At 40.1% G+C, this 21,231-nt stretch overlaps 1 protein-coding gene across 6 annotated transcripts in view; it reads right to left on the bottom strand.

Annotated features, from left to right (window-relative positions):
• LOC117259790 (kinase suppressor of Ras 1-like) overlaps nt 1-21,231 on the bottom strand; it is a 103,758-nt gene that overhangs the window by 32,988 nt on the left and 49,539 nt on the right. The window contains exon 1 of one of the 6 annotated variants that reach the window (XM_033631506.2): nt 14,415-14,545. The exons of the other annotated variants lie outside the window; for them this stretch is intronic. Within the exon in view, the coding sequence (XP_033487397.2) occupies nt 14,415-14,417 (3 nt within the window). The 5' untranslated portion in view covers nt 14,418-14,545. Of the gene's footprint in view, nt 1-14,414; nt 14,546-21,231 lie in introns of those variants that run through there. 6 annotated transcript variants of the gene reach the window in all.

The following is a 21,231-nucleotide window of genomic DNA, read 5'->3' as shown; positions in this document are numbered from 1 at the left end:
CAGACACACACTGGCTGTTTGTTTCTACCTCTCCCCTCACTGGAAGCCTCGGACCTCCCATGTCCGCCTCCGCCTTGATTAAACGCTGAAAATAAAAGAGGGAGACAGGTTTTTCCTATTTTATCTGTTTTGTTATAAGCCTCGGACCTCCCACAGCCCGCTCCCATCTCAAACACGGAGGTCTCCCTCTCCGGCCTGTTAAATAGCCTGTAACCATAACAACTGTGTGACACAAACTCAGTGCCTTAGTAGCCTAATTTAATAATGTTGGGCTCGGTTTGGTATCGGACATAACAAAACAGAATGACTGTCGGGTTCAGACGGGTTCGGGTACTTTTCTCTTGGGCTCGGTCGGGTTCGGACAGAAATATGCCGCACTCTAGTTAAAATAAGTACTTTATTAAGGTTAAGGGACTTTTGTCAGCATAGTTACAATAATGAACATTTAACACTAATGTCCTGCAGATGGGGCTGATTATAAAACACCATGTCATTTTTAAAGACAGTCACCAACAACGTGTTTTGTTGCTTAGTTTGGAGGACACACTGAAGGACCTGTTAGCCAACTGATGCAACTTTGGAAAAGCACTTTTCATATAACTGAACAGTAAAATACATATTATACATTTAGAGACATGTTAAGAAACAAATGATCTACTAGCTGTAAATAAAGGCAGAATCCCTCCAAAAAGGCTACAAAACAAATGCAAGCATTAAAGCAAAGACTTCAACACATGCATAAGTAATTAAACAAACAAATTTGCAATAGCTGTGAGCACATATGCATGCACTCATTGCTCTGTTTTGCCAATTGCTGTCCTTTGGCTCTTAACCAGTCTTTCCACAAAATCTGGGGCAAGTCTGTTAATCCATATGAAAGTCATGCACCTATTTGTGATTGGCCACTCCCATTTACCCCTCCCATTGATTTTGTCAGACTGACCAACTGACAGTGACCTCTGAGGCTGCTGGTTGCAGCAGGCATTTGTGGCTTATTTGAGGGATTTGAAGAGCCCATCACTGGGAATACCTAACTGCACAAACAAACTGTGGTTGCTCAAGCTTATGAATCATGTTTCCAAATAAATGACAGTAGTCTGCCTGGAGGGAAATTTCAAGAAAGAAATTAATTGTCATGACGACATACCTTTTGCCATGATAGGAGCAGCATACTCAAGTTCGCCCTTGTGGTAGTCCTTGCGTAATTTTCAAAAATTTCACAGGCAAATTCTCCAAAATGCCTTCAGCACTTTCCACATGTTCATAATTGCTGCCACAATTTATCACCTACTTTGAACCTTGTTGTGAACCTGATGCTGTACCTTTAATAACAAACAGCGCATTCTTGGTAGCCTCAAAGACCTAGTGGAATGGGAGCATTAACTTCCTGGAAAACAGTAAATCTTAAGGCTTGTTTGAGATGAATTCAGACTTGTCTGGATGAGCGAAGGCAGCTGTAGCCAAGGACAAAAAGCTGCAGTGTACATGGACAGTCTCCAGCCTTACCAGAATGATTCAGGTGCTGATGAAATTAATGCCATAAAATTAAAAGTCTTATTCTTCTGTGCCATCTATCTAGCTTTTATTCAGTTAGTAATTGTTTTTGGTAATGTTTTATGTCCCAGGCTTTATCATAGTGTCATACATCATTGTCTACATTGTACATTGTGAATATCATTAGTGTGTATTACTTAAACCTCACATTTAATCTTAATGGAAATACCCTCCAGGGGACAGATATATTTGCCATTGAATGTAGCGATCATGGGAAGAATATTCTTACAGTGACAGGCATGCTATAATAGACTGGATTGTACTTGTCAGTCTTGGGTCCACCAAATCACAGAGCTTTGAACATACATTGGGTGGTATCTGAATTATTAAATAGCAATCAGTAACTACTTTTTTTAATGTTCTCTAGATTATAGTAAAAGTACACTGAGTGTGTTTGGGTTGATAACCGGCGTTTCTGAGTGGTAGACTGATACAGATGTTACTTAAGCCCCAAATCATCCTGCCAGCAGCCACTTCTCTCCAACAGTGGACTTGATGAAGAAGCCCACTGGACATAAAGTTATTCCCCAGTGACATATTTTCTCAAGACGAACGATGTCCTACAGGCCCTGGTCCCTCTGCATTACAAACTGAACAGTGATATCTCTCTTCCCCATATTACTTCTTACTATGCTATGGCTCCTAACATATTTGCTATCCCCAAATAAAGATATTCCCATCAAAACTTTCTCACAATTACATATGTAACAGGAAAACGTAAAAGATATACAGATAATCCATTGTCTGTCAGTAATACTGTGTTAGTCTGAATTGGACTGACATGTATTCACATTTGTCCATCAGATGCCTTTTTTTTAATCCTCACATCCGAATTGTTCACAAAAGCTTTGCAACACTTCACAATCTAAAGAATCAAACTGTTTTTTTTAATTTTTCACTTTGCGTCAGTATCTGGAATACAGTTCATTTCTTCAGCTTCTCCAGGGTCACTAAAGTTGTCATTAACTACATAACAGTGACTTTATTGACAGAGCAAACTTTCATAGTGCTAGATAACACTAATAAAAACATACATCTTTACAATTATAGACAGAATGAAGAGTGTATGTAAAATGTGTTTTAGCCAAATTGTTCTTAAATTAGTAGAAAGGCATATGTTTCCCATTATGTACTGAGGTCTTTGCAGTCGACAGGGAGAATCTGCAGGACGTAGTTCTAAGAACAGTAGCTGTCTTGAGCTCCTGAGGTGACTGTCACCATGGCTGAATGAACCCAACAGATGAACCCTGGGCTCCAATAAGCTATGAACTCTCTGTGCAATGTCTTTCAATACATTCAGTATACTAACTGACTCTAACAAGTACTATGCTGGAATACTACTTGGGCTCTGGTTTGCAGTGTGTTAAATTTGGGATAATCTAATAAACCACAAATGTATTTAGCAATGTGTACCTTCGAAGCCCCACATGAACTAAAATCTAAAGGTTTTGACGTGGAGCCCCTCTACAAGGCATGGATCAGAATTACATCTGAGAGCAGTCATCATTTATACTGACAACATGAAAAAAAAAATTGCAGTTATCTACTCTACTTGTAATCCAGCTTTCATTACTGTGTGGTTATTGTGTGATGGCACAAGTCAGGAGCAAGTCAAACAGACTAGCGAGTACTGATCGATGATCACCAGTCAGGCCTGGCTCTTCTCAAACAGCCCACATACAACCCTGATACCTCATTGTGCACTGGTAGGTGTGAACAGGAAGTTCAACCATAAAGCTGTCACAAATGTTTAAGGCATCCAAGTGCTCTGCTCTTCCTACCAAACTGCCTCTCTCTTCTTCATATCCAATAGTTTTACACACACACACACACACACACACACACACACACACACACACACACACACACACATCTCTCCCTCAGTACTGATCATATATCTGGTGGATTTGCCAAAACATATCCAGTTTTGTTATTTATCAAATCCTATATACAATATAAAACACTTTCACCTACCAGTAGGGCGCTCAGAGCGTGCACGCTACTCAGACATGCATGAGACTGTTTGTGCTGATGTGTTATAAATTATGTTTGAGCAAAAAAGCATTTGTTTGGGAAGTACTAACCATACAACTGGATTAATGAGACTTGGGTTATACTACATGAGCTGTGTGAGAATTTATAAACATATGTTAAATATAGTTTGGCTGTTGTTAAATGTGGACCCTGTTTACTTCAATTCCTGAAGAATGCTTGCCTTTATAGGATTCTCTGACCACAGTAGAGGCTTGCCAGAAAATCAAAGCTTTCTTCACAAATTCAGCATGACACATGGTGAGTAATTATTATACAAATGGTTATTTTGCAGTATTCCTTTAATATACTTTCTGTTGTAGCTATGTAACTGTGTTGATGGCATTTTTCCTCATACGGTATCAGTACAATATTTGGAGAACATGTCCTCCTGGCTTTTATGACTGTTTATGTGAAGAATCTTTACACAGTAACACTGACATCAAAATAAATGGCATGGTACTTGTGAGTTTTGGCGCTAATGGGTTATCTCATTATCACAAAATAGTGGGTGCTGCTTCTGGTGGATGTCCTGCCCTAAAACCAGATGTCTAGGTCCAATATGACTTCCAACAGCTCAAAAGTCTTAGGGCCCCATTATTGTGACAGCAGACTGTATTTCTGTAGAGCTGAAAACGGCTTTGCTAGTCTGTGTGGTATTCTGGTGCCCATGTGGGAGAAGAGAGGCAAACAGCAGGAAGTAACTGTGTCTGTTTCTGGCACAATGTCACTCAACTGACACTCTGGTGTTTTTATCACAAGAGCAAAATTAATAATTGGAGAAAATGTGCAGAAGCAATGAAATAATGCCTAAAAGCTTATTTAACTAATTTCGTTAAACACTCCACAGACACAACACTGATTAAATAAAGAATGTTGCTAAATCAGTCTGCATTGTATCTATAAATGAATATGGCTGATTCTTACATCTGTTGTCACAGCTGCTTTATGTTCAAGAAGACGGGTCTTATATAATATGAGCTGGCCTGAGTGCAGACACCAGTGAGTAGCAGAGATGTGAGAGAAGCGTTAGAGTGTAGCAGAGTAGAGAATCTTTTTATGGAGACTGTGATGGACATTTTTCTTGTTCATTAACAACTAAGTGCAAATTAAATCCCCTGGACCTAAAATGAATCATTTTACCAGCTACTTTTACTATCTACTCGTCCTGACAGCTGGATGGACACAATTAATAAAATATCCATTACTTATTACATCACATTTACCTCAATCAAAGGATTTGTTCACCCAATTAAGACAAAAAAAACTTTTTTTCTCACTTAGCCTCTAACCATGCAAAGAGTGTAGTGAAGGCTTTAAAAATCCAGACTGCTACAACCACATGGAATTTTGTTGGTGGTGTTAACAGCATAAAAAGATTTCATTTGTAAATAACAACTTGAATCTGGATCCACAGACCTCAAACTTGATACCTGAGTCCAATATGGCTCCTAACAGCTCAAAAGCCTAAGGGCCCTATTTTCATGACAGCACATTGTATTTTCAAATTTTCCTGACATTGAAATCAGTTGAGTTTAAGTTTATTTACTTTTTTTTTTTTTATTAATCCCCCTGAGGGGAAATTCAATGTTTTCACTCTTGCTTGTCAATTACACACAGGTCTGAAAGACACACACATGCACAAACAGGACATATACATGCACAAAGTGGAGAGATGTCAGAGTGAGGGGGCTGCCCTTTGGTCAGGTAATTAAACTAATTTAATTTAACACTCCACTAACCTTTTTTAAATAAGGAATGCCAGTATATCAGTCTGCATTATATTTATAAATGAATATGGTTGATTCTTACAGTATCTGTTGTCACAGCTGCTTTATACTGTATGAGAAGCTTCTCTTTCAGTTCATTAAATCCCTGCAGTGTATAAAGGTTGCAGGACACCACATGTTGATAAATCTGCAGCCTGTGATTTGACAAGTGCTGTGTCAGAGCACAGCGACATTATACACTACTGTCCACTCTGTTTACCTTCGTTAAATCACATGCAAATGACTCCAGAATGCTTCAGAATAACTCCTGCTACAGGAGATCTCAGATTAATAGAGCTCATTAATCCAGTCCTCCTCTTTTCCAACTTTCATCTTTTTTTCTTTAATTGAAATATGAAGAACCACTGCTGTTTCATATTTTAAGACATGATTTTAACATTTAGAAAATAAAATAAAGAATTATGACTGAGATATTGTCAGCTTGATGTGGTCATATAAACTGCCTCACCAAACAATTTTTATTAAGTGCTTCCATCATTGTACTAATTAACAATAAAAACATACACCATCATCCTGCATCATCCAGACCACAATATTATTTCCTAGAAAAGCCAATGCTTCATTGGATAAGAGGACTCCCATTTGTTAGCACCTTTCTAGTCTTCTGACCACTCAACAAAATTTTACATGTCACATTAACCCATTCAGACAAACACATTCAGACACTGGTGGCCAAGTCTACCATACATGATGCTACCTGCTGCTACTCATTCACACACACACAGCCATTGGGAGCATCTTTGGGTTCAGTATCTTGCCCAAGGACACTTAGCAATGTGGACTGGAGGAGCCAGGGAGCAAGCCGCCTATCTTCTGATTGGTGGATGACCCATTTTACCTCCTGAGCCACAGCTGCTATTTACTGAGCTGTTGTTGTCATGCTTCACTGTGATTGGCTCAGCTGATTCTGTAATCTCTCTGTGTTTACAAGGAATACTCCACATTCCTGATCTTCACGCTTAGTGATCAAGCTGATGTAGCTAATGTCAAAAACACCTGAAGAAGAAATACTGCACGTGAGGCACATCCACTGAATCAATGATAGGACATCTACAAGAAGAGGATCATGTTAGATGTGATATATTTTTTTCTACCTGTTTGCCCAATTTGAATATCTAATGATCACAGCTTGCTTTTTATAAGAGCCCTGCAGTACACTGCAACCTGGAGCTGAAACAAATAAGCACTGTCTTATGTAGTGTCACAGTCACAGGTTGTCATTTCATTCATCATTCTGATAAGCGGCCAATCTTCAAGAATACGAGTCTTATGTAATATGAGCCAGCCTGAGTGTAGAAACCAGTGAGGAGCAGAGACGTGAGAGCAGAGTGAGAGCGTAGCAGAGTAGAGACTCTTTTTATAGAGACTGTAATGGACATTTTCTTATCAATTGACAACTAAGACATTCAACATCTGTTAGCAGCAGGTATAGTCATAAGGCTTAGTGCTAATTAAATCCCCTGGACCTAAAATTCATCTTTTTAGCAGACTACCTACCCTGACAGCAGGGATAGACACAATTTATTAAAGATCCATTACGTATCACATTCACAGTCAAATTCACTTCAATCAAGGATTTGTTCACCCATTTAAGACAAAAAACTTTTTTCTCACTTTGCCTCTAACCATGCAGAGAGGGGTAGTGAAGGCTCTAAAAAATCGGTTTCTGAAACATTTGCTGCAACCACATGGAATTTTGTTGGTAGTGTTCCCAGCATAAAAAGATGTCATTTGTAAATAACAACATTAATCTGGATCCACAGACCTCACAGTTTTTACAGGAACCATTTCTTCGATAGAATGTTTTAGAATGTTTCAAAATTCCCCTTTCACAAAGCCAACCAGCAGAAGTATCAATATTTAATTAACAGAGTTAAGTAAAATCCTGTTCAAATCAAATAAACAAACATATTTGGAAGATGACAGGTGGAGCCAATGAAGGAGCTCATCTGAAAGGGCTGTGGGGGTTTGTGACTCAAAAAAAGTTTGGAACCACCTGGTTGACATCACGTAATCAAAAACAAGCATTACCCAAGTTAGCAAAAAATTAATAATGCAGACATTAATGTAGCTACTCCAAAAATCCAGCATAAATGGCTACTTCACAGAGCCCCACTCTGAAGACGTTAAAAGGTACTACATCATGGTCGTATTATCATGATGCATGCCAGCATGCTTTTCTGTTTTGTTTTTTTTTACCTACAATCCTCTGCACAGTGGAAGATACACCTGCAGATACTGAGCTGCAGAGAGATGGCAGCTGATTGACAGCTGTCAGAGGACACAAAAATAATCATAAAAATAACGAATAACAACAAAAGGACATAACTAGAAAAATAACAATGACGGATAAATGTGTATGTAATTTTACTGTCATGAATTTAATACTACATGTTAAAGTCTGCAGTGTATGCAGTTATAGTTTAAAAGTTAAAACGACATAACTTGGAAACTAACAGCAGCAGAAGTTGGCCTAGCTCTCTACGGCAAGCTCAGCCAATGGCATTTTGTTGTATCTCCAAAGTAATGCTGAGTGAAAATGTTAAGATCTGCTGCATTTCAAATCCCAAACATTTTCTTTTTACTTAAAATTTTGTGCTACAGACTGCGAGGGATATATAAGCAGGAGGGTCAAAGTTCAAGCTGCATATAATGGTGAAGTCATATGTCCCAGTCCTATGCATAGGCCTATATGCAGCAGAATGTAATTTGTCAATGCAGCGATTAGGGACGCAGTGATTGTGTTTTTTTATTTGATGCATCCTGTTTTCTTCTTAAAACATAATGCCTATATTACCCACTATGCAACCTGAGCACAGTGTTTGGTCCAAGATTCAGATGTGTAATGCTCAGTGTTGAGAGAGTTACTTTTAAAACATATTCCACTACAGATTACTAAATAAATGCCCTACAATGTAATTTGTTACGTATTTCATTAGATTACTCAAACTAAGTAATTACTTTTTGGAATACTTCAAAATCATCTTATTGAGCTCATTTGTCTGGGTTTTATATTTCCATCCAAAAACACACAACAGTGTCATGGCTGTGCATCTCCTCTGTCGTAGTCAAGTGGCAGGTGCACTGCAGAGACTTTTTTCAATCTGTTGATGGGAAATAAGTGCCTCATATGACTTTTACACCGAGTCCTAACAGAGAGTGAGCGTTGCTCTCTGTCAACACTAAATCCGTTAAAAATGCACTTCTGTTTGTACTTTGTAAAACAGAAAACAAGTAGCTTGTTGTTAGTGATGGTCATTTACCAGAAACTTTCAGCTACCTGCTGATTTCCCTCCAGTCAGCTGACACCTTATTTAGGTTTTGTAGTTAAATGAGGAGGTATTGTGTAGATCAGTGCTTCCCAACTGGTCCAGCCACGGGGTCCAGACTGTGGAGTAAGTGTTTATGTGAATAGGACGGCTTTGCGTGCTGAAGGGAATTCTGGGTTGTTGTTATCCAAACTGTACGGTGTGCCTCACGCTGCTGCTAATTAATGTGTGCAATTAATGTGTGCAGAGATACTCCGGTGTGATAATTTCTCAGTTACAAACGATAACACGACATAGTGTCAGAAGTGGGATAGAGTACCCAGAGAAGGTCACCTGCGTCTGAGAGAAGCCTTACAAAAAAGACAGAGAAGAAAAACAAAAAAACAAAAGTCAACGAGCTGCTGCTAATGGATGGAGCAGCAGAAGGAGATCTCTATACAACCACGGATGAAAACCAGGTAAACACCCTCGTGTACTGTATGGGTGAAGCAGATGACGTGCTGAAACTATTGAACTTGTCCGACATGCAGCAAAAGCAGTATGCCTCGGTAAGAGATGGATTTCACAGCTTCTTCATTGTTAAGAAAAATGTGATATATGAAAGAGCACATTTTAATATGAGAAAACAAGGAGAAAATTAAACTGTGAACTAATTTTTGACTGCTTTATACATGTTGGCTGAGCATTGCAACTACGGAGCATTACATGAGGAGCTGATAAGAGACAGGCTAGTAGGAGGACTAGCAGACCTGCGTCTGTCAGAGCGCATGCAGTTGGATAAAGATCTAACGCTGGCAAAAGCGATCGAGATGGCAAGACAGACGGTAGCAGTGAAACAGCAGCAGGGCAACCTGCGTGGGGACACAGTGAGTAAGAGAGCAAGACAAGCTCAGTGGACAGAGTAATGAGTAAAGGCAAACCGTTTCAGAAAAAGAAGAAACACAACCAAGGTGATAAGCCTAGCCAAGGGCGCACAGAGAAAAACAGACTGTCTAAATGTTTCAAATGTGGAAAAAGTCTCCCACATCCCAAACCACAGTGTCCAGCTAATGATGAAACCTGTCACTCATGCGGAAAAAAAGGACACTACAAACGAGTGTGTGCATCATCAAGAACTGTGCATGAGGTACAGGAAGAAGATGATAGCATATTCCTTGGCACAGTAGCAGCAGATGGAGATCCATGGATGGTGGATTTAAAGTTAAAGGACAGAAAGGTCATATTTAAAATTGACACTGACATGACCGTTATCCTAGACTATGTGTTCAACACAGTGTTCAAAAGTGACAAGCCACGGCTTAATAAAGCAAAGAGACCCCTGCTTGGACCGGGTCATACCCCACTAGATGTGCTGGGGTTGTGACACTACACAAAGGAGAAAAACAGATACAAGACGATGTGCATGTGATCAGAGGGTTGCACTCAGCTTTACTCGGCAGACCAGTTAGTGAAGAGCTAGGGCTGGAAGCCTGAGGAAGACGAAAACGGGAAAAGCACATGGATTTCCATTTTGTTTTTTTTTTCATTCACACAAAAATCGGAAAATTAAAATAATGCATTGTATATTTGTTTATCCTGTTATAAAACAAGTTAAACAAAGCTGTGGACAGAGGGTACACCAATAGTAGTGAAAAGTTCATAGTCTAAGTTTAACATAATGTTGAAAGTTCAAAACATAGTGTATAGCATATGAACAAGTTATGGCATGAGATGTATACTGCTTCATAAACAAGGATAGCTTAGCCAACATGTTGATCTCTCTCCTTTCTCGGTCATGTTGATCTTTTTCTTTCCTAATCATTTGAGTTTGTGAATGGTGCGTCACTTGGTTGCTTTAATTACTGCCGCCGAAAGGACTTGTGGGACGGAATTATCTCCTTTCCTTTCGTAAACGATGGTCAAGTGTACCCTATGCTAAAGGAGATTAAAAAGGAAGCACTGAAGCACCTTTCCTTAAAATTTAGATAATTCAGCCAGCTCTTATCATGGCTGCCACTTAGATACTTCCGGTCATTTTACTCAGTTAGGAACCTTCCTAAGCAAAAAAGACTATTCGACTGCAGCCACAGGGCTGCTCCTCTGTTTTATCAGTCTGTTAATTACTCTACAGTGTATACGTTGCACCACTACGCTGTGAGATGAATGAAGTTACTGCTGTAGCACACGCACAGTACTGAGAGCCTTTTCCTCTGTAACTTTTAGCCGTGCCCAGTCAAATCATCCTGCGACGATTTGTGATGCTATCAGTTTAGATGCGCGGTGCCACGCTGAGCTGCGCACCTACTCCCTCTCTGGAGTAGATCCAAAAGGTCGCCCACACTCAAGTGAGTAGCAGTTAGAAGTTGTGTGAAGTTGCCGCTCGAAAACTTCCTTACTGTGCTGTTTCACAATAAAAGTTTTTACATAACATAATAACGGGGGCCTTTAATTTTTAAGACTCTATAAGAATTAAAATATGTTTATCACCAAATTAGCAGAACTCTGTTAGCGGCTTTTCTTCAATTAAGACAAGTGTAAAAATATGGCAGGGAGGAAAGTGAAAGCAGAAACAGCCACGGTGAGATGTTGATGAGGAGCTCCAGACAACAGACTCTTACTGCACCTCTGCAAACAGCTCAGGTCAACAGGTAAACTTCTTTTACCTGCACTGCTGTAGAAAAACACAGACTTCAGCCGTAAATCAGCTTGCAACTGAACATGTAGCCCACTTTGTAGAAAATACCAGGATATATATTGTGTCTCGCCATTCAGCTGAAAATACCGGCATACGCCATCTGACAAAACTTACGCTCAAAACAGTTGGGCTCGTTGTGCTGCTCAGCACTGCATTACTCGTGGTCAGTTGGAATATTCCACTAGAAAACAATGCAATCAAACTGATGCTTGCTCGTCTTGCATTTAGTTAAGACAAGGTGTAAGAATACATAAAACAAACAAGCACTTGACTTCAAGAAGCCAAAAGAAGAACTTCACTGGTAGCGCTCGAGTGGGTTGATGCAGGTGGTGAGTATTACAGTTTTATTACTTCTACAATAGTTTTTAATTTAGTTTAATGTTTGTGTAACACAAGACTCTGGACAAACGAGCTTTGTGTTTATGTGTCTGTCAGTGTTGGGTAGTTACTAATTCACCTCCATTTCAGTAGTGTGGTGGTATTGTCACTACTTTCTGAGTCAAATAGCTTTTCAGTAAGGTTAAAAAAACTAAGGATAAGTAATGTGACTGACGCAGGGTTGCCACCTGCGCTGTATAATATGGGATCGTCCCATATTGAAAGATAAAATGTACTGTCCTTTACTGATTCTATACGGGACACAACTTGTCCTGTATTTCTGTGCACACCCTGCTCTACTGCATGTTTTCACATGTTTGGAGTGACATGAGAAATATACAACCAAAAGAATTTCGGCTTCATCGTTGCCATGGTTACAGAGACTCCGACAACTTATGGAGCATATGGATTTATAAAGCCTCATGTGCACTTACATCTTAGTCATTGTGGAGCTGGCTGCACGTGCACAAGCTTTGTTTACACTCCCACAGTGAGACGTAAATTGATGCAGAAACACCTTCCAGTCAGTTTGCATATCAGTATTTGTGCCCGCTCCACCACTCATTAGATCTGTCAGTTACAAATACAACAGAGAAGAAGTGCAGTGTAATAGACTGTCTCACACCAGCAAGGTTCTCCAACAGAACAGCTGTCATTACGCGTGACCGTTATGCACGGCTAAGTCATCACATGTAGGCCTACCTGCAAACCATCATATTGATATTTCAATCGTCATTATAAAACATCAGACAGATTATTGACAATTAATTTATAGCTCTCATATTAAAACAGATTTTACAAATTGCTGCACAATTCAGGATAAAATTAAAAGATTAAGAACATGGAAATAATGTAAACTAATTTCAAAGAATGATAATAAAATTCATCACATATCCTAAGCCTAATTAAGCTTATGAATGTACAAGTAATATTTTACACAACACTGTGTAGACTGCAAAATAATAACATAATCACTGATACTAGCACACCGACTAACAAGGTCTAACTCTAAATCTCTCACTCTATATTTCATGTCCACCTTATTCCATTTTTCCGACCCTGTCTATCTGAATTATGATGCATGGACACAGTGGTCCATGGAGTTATCAGGAACTACTGTTTCAACGGTTTACTTGTGCTTCCTTACAGTCACTGTATAGTCAGCAGTAGTAAATGTAAGTTAAATTGTGTCACTGATGTAACTAGTTAGAACTTGAAGTGGTGATGAGGTCTTAAAGTGTAGGCTATGAAAAGTTTCTTGAAAAATTTTTTAAAAGCTTAAACTTCAGGATTCCTGCATATAGCCTCCTCTGTCTTGCTTCTTCCAAATTTACCAAATAGTTTATTTTGATGGACCAAACATTTTGCCCATGTCTGTGATCTGATGTTTTATGGCAGCGACCATTAAAAGGGCCTCCAATAGATCAGGGCCCGCCAAACTTCCTTCAAATCTCACTATAAGGTTTTCTGAAAAGTTAGTGCACCACACAAAAAGTATGTTGTGTCCATAGTATACTACAATGAAGTGCAGTACCGGAAGTAAGAGATTTGAGACCCATTCCAAGTTACTTGTATTCTGTTACTCCCCATCCCTGGTTATGCTGGTAATGGCTAATGTATCTTGGAGCCTCCAGCCTGCAGCACAAATAAGGAATTTTCAAACACTGACTCAAATGACATCACTAGAGGACATTTATCAGACTTCATACAGCACCCTCGGGAGACAGTGAAGGCTTTAAATTACCTTTCTACTTACATATGCAGACCCACCACCTGTAAACATATTTTGACTTTCCACACAGCTCTCACACAGTTCAACCTAAAACAGTCTCAACTGTTGGAAGTATGTTCACAGGAATGATCAAAATTAGTACTCTGGTGCAGAGTGTAGCGACTGTTATTTCAGTGACAATGATACTTCTACAGGCACTACAAAGTCAGCCAGAGCTCCTGCTGTCAAGCCTCTTATTCATGTATAGTAAGTGTAATTTTGTATTCTAAAAGTGAGGATGGTTTCCTTTTAATCCTTTTCCGCAAAAAAATAAAAAGGGAAAACAAAGGTTGGAGAAACAGACTTTACACTTTGCAAGCTGACGCATACCGATACCTGGGCAGTGCCTGGGCATGCCTTAGCTGCATGTGTTTACAGGTGATGAAAACCTGAAAGGAAAGGAAGGAAAGAAGACACTGACTGAAAAGCTCTCAGTAGGAAAGGAAGACTTTATTTTAACCCCATGAAGGTAAATCACACAGAAAACAGCCAAACTCCTCTACCAAAACATCTTCCTCTGACACTAATTGCCGGTTTCTCACGCACATACTTAAACACACTGAAACAAACTTCTGAGTAAACAGTAAAGCACTCACACTGGATCAAAGTCCACACTCTCAGGCACGTGGGTTTGGATCTCTGCCTCCACCTCACAGGCAAATAAAAATCTGTCCTGAAACTCACCACTGCCAACGATGATCCACAAGACCCAAACAGCTGAATAAACAGAGCAAACACACACACACACACACACCAAAACTGACAACACAAACTGTCACCACCTGAACCAGCAGCAACATCTTACTAATGTGATTGGAGTTGCTCTCCAACAGCACTTAAGTCAAATAAGGAAATGAAAGAAACCCCTATTCTAACCCTTCTACCACAGGTTAAACATGCTGAAAGCTGGCAGACAGATACAGCAGAGGTCTGGTACTGTACATTACCATGTGGTTGACAGTATCTAGTGAACATTAGAGCCCCTCCTTTTATAATCCAGGCACTGTTACAGAGTAATCCGTGAGTGCAGCAGGCTGCTGGGAAACACACTGACAGAGAGCCAACAAATCTTCCCAGCCTGTTATCTCACTCCCTGTTTTTCTCCTCCCTCCTTCTTGTATTTCCCTCCCCCTCTCTCTGAGCCAGTCAGCCAGTCTGTCTTCCTGACATGCCAACGGCATGCATCAGTGACCAACAGCAACCTACATGGAACACCCAACTCCCTCTGGGAAAATTAGGGTCATTATGGTTTCATTTTCATTTAGTTTATAATACTTTTAATTCTAACAGCTGGGTGTGAAGTTTGTTTCAAATAATTATTGTAGTGAGCTCTTTTTCTGTTGATTTTTTTTATTTACCAAAGCTAATTTGGAATGCACATCAACCTTACAATTAATACAGTTTTTGTTTCTTGTTACAGCTGCATAAGCTTTGTAACAGTTGCTGTAGTTACCCTCTTTACATTTCCAGAAGCTAATGTTTTTTAGTGCACATGTCTAATCAGTGCTGCACTCCACCCTACCTCGCAAGCAATCCTCCACTTCCTCTGCATGCCTTTTTTCCCCACTGTACTATTCCCTTGCACTGTCCACAGCCAGGCCATATAAGACTAAGTTGGTAATGAGAGGAGAGGAGAGGAGAGGAGAGGAGAGGAGAGGAGAGGAGAGGAGGGTATATAATTGACACGAAACATGGAATCTAATCCAAAAGTGGGGACTGTCACAACCTATGTTTATTAACCAACCAATAGAAATGCAGCATGAAATGACACACTGGCAACCCAAACAAACAAACAGATAGCAGCTTGCCATGGAGGCAAAATGCGAACCTTGTGGAGTTGTCGCAGCAGAAGCCTGGCCTGTATGATGTGTCCATGAGACCATGATCGCATAAAGAAGGACGAAGCATGGAAGGAAATAGCAGCAGAGTTGCAGCTGACAGGTGAGCAACCTAGCAGCTAGCAAACACACAAATAGACACATACATAGCTGCCAACTCTGACGCATCTCCAGCAGGTGCCCCAAATATCCATTAGGATGCGGGGGATCAGGATCGCATCTACCAAATCAGTTGACAAACAAAAATTTTATGTGTATGCCTAAATGACAAAATTGTGGTCGGCCCCACTGAATCTCATTCCAAGGTTTTTTGAAAAGTTGTCAGTGATGCACATAGCAGTATTTAGTGCCCACAAAACTTTTGCTAATTTCATAATGTGACCCTCTATGTTGTGCTTCACAGTTGGACAAGTAATATCCCGTGCAGCATCCTTGTGCACTCAGTATGGGAAGCTATTGCATCGTACGTCATAGCCTGCTATTCAGAAGGCTCTGTCATCGTGCAATCTGTATACACCAAACTTGATGTTGTACCCAAGTTCATTAGATCCATGTCGCACAGTGTAGCTGCACCAAAGTTTTAAGATTGCTAATATCTCCATGTTTACTGTCTACCCAGTTTGGTGCTGGAGACAGCACACCTATTGGTCAAATGTAGAAAAGAGTTCCAATATAAACATGTACAGATCATACCAGTGATGGGACATGACACAGGTACATCAGGCAGAACTGAAGCTGGAAGTGTGTAATGTACGCAGTGATTTTAAGGATACAGATTCCCTACTAATGAGTAAGCTAAAATTCATGCTGACTGAGTGGCTGTAGTGTGCTCTCCCTTGTGGCTGAGCAAAATACATGGAATTACTACACATTCAGGGCTGCCACCTAAACATTGTTAGGCCTGAGATATACCTCTTTTTTTAGGCTCATCATTGCTGCCTTGCATGTCCTGCGTCTGTTTGGAGCGTTGGCTTTACATCCTCAGAAATTAACGTTACACATTTGCCAGACACAATATGCGCATGAACGGTATGGGCCGTGTCAGCAGAACTAGTCAAACATACTTGCCATTGGCTGAACCTGCTACATACAGACAATCTATGATGCCGCTGCTGTTTTTTCTGCAGTTTTCTCAGAATTAACAATAATATAACCTTGTTGCATGTCGCCATGTTTGTTGTTTATATTACGCAAATCCAGTAGTTCTATACAATCTGAGTTCTCTGGTGTGTTCTCTGGTGGAATCCTCCAGTAACATGTGTAGTACATAGGCAAGTATGTGAACACTTATAGCGATGATGCAGCCAGTTGTCTATGTGTGGTTTAAAAAACAAATACATTTCCTGCCTTAGAAGCATCAACCTCAGCTTGTCAGTCAAAGCACACAGACTTATTCCTGCTGCATCATCGTCCACAAAGCAAATCAGGATAACACCATGGAAGGCTACAGATGTTTACAAAGCAAGTCTAAAAATGAAGGAAACAGACTACAGCAAAACTAATTTCTGTCTCAGCTCATGCGGGGCAACGTCTTACTGCACCTGCTCTGTGGGCCCAATGATGCGGAAGATCTGTGTAATTTTATACCCAGGAAGTTGAACTTTGTTGCCCTCATGCCACTCCATACAACTTTCATAATACTGAATGGAGCCCTACCTCCAACGATGTATTGAGTTCTTTACATACATTCATATTATGAGCCTTTGCACTCTCAGACTCTTCCTCTGATCACACAGGTGATGTCAGGTAAAGTCTGTGAGAGTCCAGTGCTTTGGATCTAAATGGACATTGAAGCTGGGCCTTTCTCTTTTAATATAGGTGTGCATTGTGGGAATTAAAAGATTTCACATTTACAGTACATCATGTGGGATGGAAAGTAATGATAGGAAAGATAGTAGCTCTAATCAAGCATTCATGTGAACCAGGTTGAGACAGCAGAGCTACTGTTAGGAAATATTATATAGTCACTGTCACTTGTGTCCACTTCTCCACTGAGGATCAATCAACTAGGTGAATCTATACTTGAAAATGATGAACTGATTATCAGAATAGATGCTAATCATTCTTTTGTTGACTGACTGACTGTTTGAGCTCTACTAAGATTGTGAGCACAGCCTTGTATCTACTGTCTAAATGTATGCCATGCATTAAAATGAAGGTTCTCAGTGCCAGTAAAACTCACTGTGCAGTCAGAGAGGAGCATTATGCCTAACAGCCTCCATCAGGCAGTTCTCTTTATCTCTTAAAGAAAAGATGACTCCTGCACTCACTTTTACTCTGCTTTATTTATTTGTCAACGTTTCGGTCAAGCATGGACCTGATGAAGGTAAAAGTACAAGTCCAAGGGGATCAACTCCCAGCACCACAAAAAAACAAAACAAACAAACAAAAAAAAAAAAAACAGTGAGAATGTGCATGTTAATTGAACTTTGAGCTCTCTTTATCTCTGCCTCGTCATGCATTTTACTGATCTGCCGAGGTCACGTAAGTATTGTGGCAACACGTCCCAGCTCTACCCCCTAGGGGCATTGCTCATCTCGTCCACAGTAATGATGACAGGAATGCACATGCAAAATATGAATCAGGGACATGTATATTAGTTCATATGATTCTTCAGTATGCACAAACAGCAAAGTATTTTCTTAGCTCCTAAATCCCTTTAATACATATGTATTCTTGTTGTACAAGAAAGATAGTAAACAGATGGTAAGAAGACTATATTAACCTGCTGGCCACCTTTCCAACATCCAGAAATGGCAGTGAGTAAAGTAAACAAAGAGCTAAAGTCAAGAGGGAGTGAGACCAAAACAAACTTCTTCCAAAGGGTAAGGTTATTTTTCTTTAGCCATTGAGCTCTTTGATGAAATGTTTCCTGATGGTTTCTGTTATTGTTTATGACATACAGTAAATATGCTCTGTTCTTTCAACACTGGATTGTGTTGTCAATTTGTTGACTGGCTAACTAGTGTCAAGACGGTCTTGCAGTTTTCCTTTTTGAATGATGAGTATAGACCACTGCCGTCTGCTGGTGTGGGTTAGTCTCCTGTGTTCAAGTTCTCTGGACACAGTTTGGTGTATCTGGGGCTTTAGAATCCAACATTCACACATGCTTTACACTGGGGTTGGACAGCTATGAATGGGTGAGAAAGAAGCCAGAGTTTGACCTTTTTCTTTTCTCTTTTTTTAAATTCTTGACACAACAAGCCTGTTTCTGTCACTTTTCATATAAACATCTGAGTGCAACATTATAAATGTCTTCCAGGAAAGACTGTTGTCCCCATATCTAAACAATACTGTGTCACCCCTCTCTCTATAGATCTTGACACACCGAACTGACGGTCGACCACTGATCAGTGTTGGGCTGTCAGTGAATGTCTGTCGCCCTAGTTTTTGTGATTTGTCCCACATTGTTGGCCCTTGTTGGCCTTGGTCATTTTTTTTTTTGGCTGATTTAGTGTGTTAAATCAGTGGTCATCTAGTTTCCCTTTTTGAATGAAAAATACAGAATACCACCATCTGTTGGTGTAGAGAGTTTTTCCTCTAATGCAGGCACAGAACACAAGTGCTGGCCGTCAGCTGTAGTCTTAGCAGTGTGTTCATGTGCAGCTTTTTGATCGAGACGTAGGTGACATGAGGCAAGGCAACAATCGACGTTAGTTGCTGCTAGGTCTTTGATGTCGGTTTGGTGTGTCTGAGCCTTACAGTATGTCGGCCACTTTTGCACTTCATCTTCCAGTGTGGCTGTTCAATGCAAAGAATGCAGAGATTCAATTTCTGTCAATTATGTTTAGCGTTAGAACTGAACAATCAGTTGATTAATTGTTAAGACAAATAATTAACCAATCAATCAATCAATCAATCAATCAGTCAATCAGTCAATCAATCAATCAATCAGTATGTTTATTCACATATCAAGGAAAACGCGTGAAGTTGAACTCACGAAAGACATGTGAAATGGGGTCACCCCAGAGAAGCTAATTAATTAGCGATTGTTTTGATAATCAAATAATCATTTAGTCATTTTTAAAGGAAAAACAAGACAGATATTTGCTGGTTACACCTTCTCAAACATGAGAATTTGCTGCTTTGGAAGGTCCCTAGTTAGATACAGGATGAATCTCGGTGAGCTAAATAAAAGAGCAGCACTCATTTACTTCCACCAATGCAGGCTATTTTCATCAACTGTTCGCACATTGTCCTATGAAAAGCAATGCACCCAAATGTGTACATATCCCTGCGATCACGTGGCCAATGCACTGATGGGAGTAAACAAGAAAGCGGTCCCAAGTGGTCTTGTAAAGAGGCAGGTTGGGGTGGGGCATGGGTCATAAGAATGCGGACTTTCCCCAGGAGATGAGTGTTTGGAAGTGTGTGAGCTCTGAGTCATTTTAAGGTATTAAGTCATTTTAAGGGTTTAATGTTTGTTTTCCTAAACCCAACCTCAGTAACTTTACTTGTCTAAACCTAACCTCTATAACTCGTTAACTTGTTGTATGTTAATTACATATCATGGGTCTCTTGTTTGTAGGATATAATACAAACTGTTCTATGAGGATACATTGACCAATGAGATGCAAACCCCTCTGGTGTACCTGCTCAGTGGCCAACAGGTCAGACTGTGGTTCTACTGGGGAGATTCCTGGTGTTATTTGTGTTAAACTGTTGTGTTTCTGAAACTGCTGTCAGTAAAATGTTTGTGGATAAGTAAAGGTTAAAAGTCACATTGAAACTTTGCATTACTAAGCTGGGACCATTACATTTTGCTCTTTCTTGTGTCACAGTGAACATTTTGGCATGATGGTAATGCTACAGGAAAAGGTCATGAGTTAAAATCAAAGGCCACAGATATCCTGATATGTGAGGATAACATCATCAGCTACCACCACAAGCAGTGTAAACACAAAATGCATGTGTATAATACAACAGATTTGTACTGACTGATTCCGACATTTATAGATGCTGACAAAGTCTACGCAGACATGGTGAACAGAAACTGACAGCAACCGCTGTCACCTATTATAAACTTATTTTGCTCAGTGACCAAACATTCCTGTGGGGTGACTCACAGTGTGAAGTGAGCCACAGTTCACAGAATGACCACTGTTGCTGGTCAGGACACAAAGGGCTGCCAAGGACTGGGACACACTTGACTGGCTCCAACCAGGACCATGGAAACTAAGATCACTGACACATAAACCATACCATTGTTCATTTGTTTGCACGGCACATGCCTCTGAGTACACAAGTACAATAATTCATCAGTCTTTACTAGAAAGTATTACACTCTACACAGGAGGTGTGTAGTGTGAGCAGCACATTGGCAGAGCAGCAGCACCTTAAGTGCTTCATCTGTGTCTACACAGGATGCGTTCAGGCACAGTATTGAATGTAGGTCAGATGTGTTTTGGCAGTGCTCAAAGTCCAACGCACAATCACTATAACAGAGCAAAAAAAGACTTGAAGCATAAATATGCAGTTACACGTCCTGTGTAGACAGCTGGATTGTTTAAAGTAGGGGTGCATCTTTTTCTTTAGTTGAGATGGAAGATTGAAAAACGCAACTGAAATGCCTCCTGTTAAGACATGGCATGGGTACATACTGTATGTTCAGTTTTGTGCTTAAGCCTCCAGACCCAGTGTCCATTAGGGCATCAAATATTTATTAGTTTCAGCCGATGAAATGGCACATTTAATAAATTTAATTTATTAAATTTATTAAAGAAAAAATAAAGTGTACTCTACTCAGCAGTACCTCAGTCAGTGGGGACCAAGTATGGAGTCTGGACTGGCAGTTGGAGAGGTGCCAGTTCACCTCCTGGGCACTGCTGAGGTGCCCTTCAGCACGGCACCGAACCCCTAAACTGCTCCAGAGGAACTGTTTATGACTGACCCTGCACTACCCCCTTGTTGCATATGTGTGCTGTGT

Source organism: Epinephelus lanceolatus, chromosome 4, assembly GCF_041903045.1.
Source record: "Epinephelus lanceolatus isolate andai-2023 chromosome 4, ASM4190304v1, whole genome shotgun sequence".
Taxonomy (NCBI): domain Eukaryota; kingdom Metazoa; phylum Chordata; class Actinopteri; order Perciformes; family Serranidae; genus Epinephelus; species Epinephelus lanceolatus.
The sequence above is the reverse complement of the archived record's forward strand: the minus strand, read 5'-3'. Positions and strand labels throughout refer to the sequence as shown.